The sequence below is a fragment of the Haliaeetus leucocephalus genome, unplaced genomic scaffold (genome assembly GCF_000737465.1).
Source record: "Haliaeetus leucocephalus isolate CR32 unplaced genomic scaffold, Haliaeetus_leucocephalus-4.0 Scaffold206, whole genome shotgun sequence".
In the NCBI taxonomy this organism is placed as follows: Eukaryota; Metazoa; Chordata; class Aves; order Accipitriformes; family Accipitridae; genus Haliaeetus; species Haliaeetus leucocephalus.
Window position 1 is genome coordinate 12,288,954 of NW_010972642.1, and position 409 is coordinate 12,289,362.

At 68.5% G+C, this 409-nt stretch overlaps 1 protein-coding gene across 1 annotated transcript in view; it reads left to right on the forward strand.

Annotated features, from left to right (window-relative positions):
- ASCL1 (achaete-scute family bHLH transcription factor 1) overlaps window positions 1–378 on the forward strand; it is a 3,472-nt gene extending 3,094 nt beyond the window's left edge. Inside the window, exon 3 of the mRNA XM_010566361.1 lies at window positions 6–378. Within this exon, the coding sequence (XP_010564663.1) occupies window positions 6–378 (373 nt within the window). The remainder of the gene's footprint in view (window positions 1–5) is intronic.
- The last annotated feature ends 31 nt before the right edge of the window (window positions 379–409 follow it).

Sequence of the window (409 nt, forward strand, 5' to 3'; positions counted from 1 at the left end):
CTGCCCCAGCAGCAACCGGCGGCCGTGGCGCGGCGCAACGAACGGGAGCGCAACCGGGTGAAGTTGGTCAACCTGGGCTTCGCCACCCTGCGGGAGCACGTCCCCAACGGGGCCGCCAACAAGAAGATGAGCAAAGTGGAGACCCTCCGCTCCGCCGTCGAGTACATCCGCGCCCTGCAGCAGCTCCTCGACGAGCACGACGCTGTCAGCGCCGCCTTCCAGGCCGGCGTCCTCTCGCCCACCATCTCGCCCAGTTACTCCCACGACATGAACTCCATGGCGGGTTCCCCCGTCTCCTCCTCCTCCTCCGACGAGGGCTCCTACGACCCGCTCAGCCCCGAGGAGCAGGAGCTGCTCGACTTCACCAGCTGGTTCTGAGAGCCGGCGGTGGCCCCCCCCTCACACACAC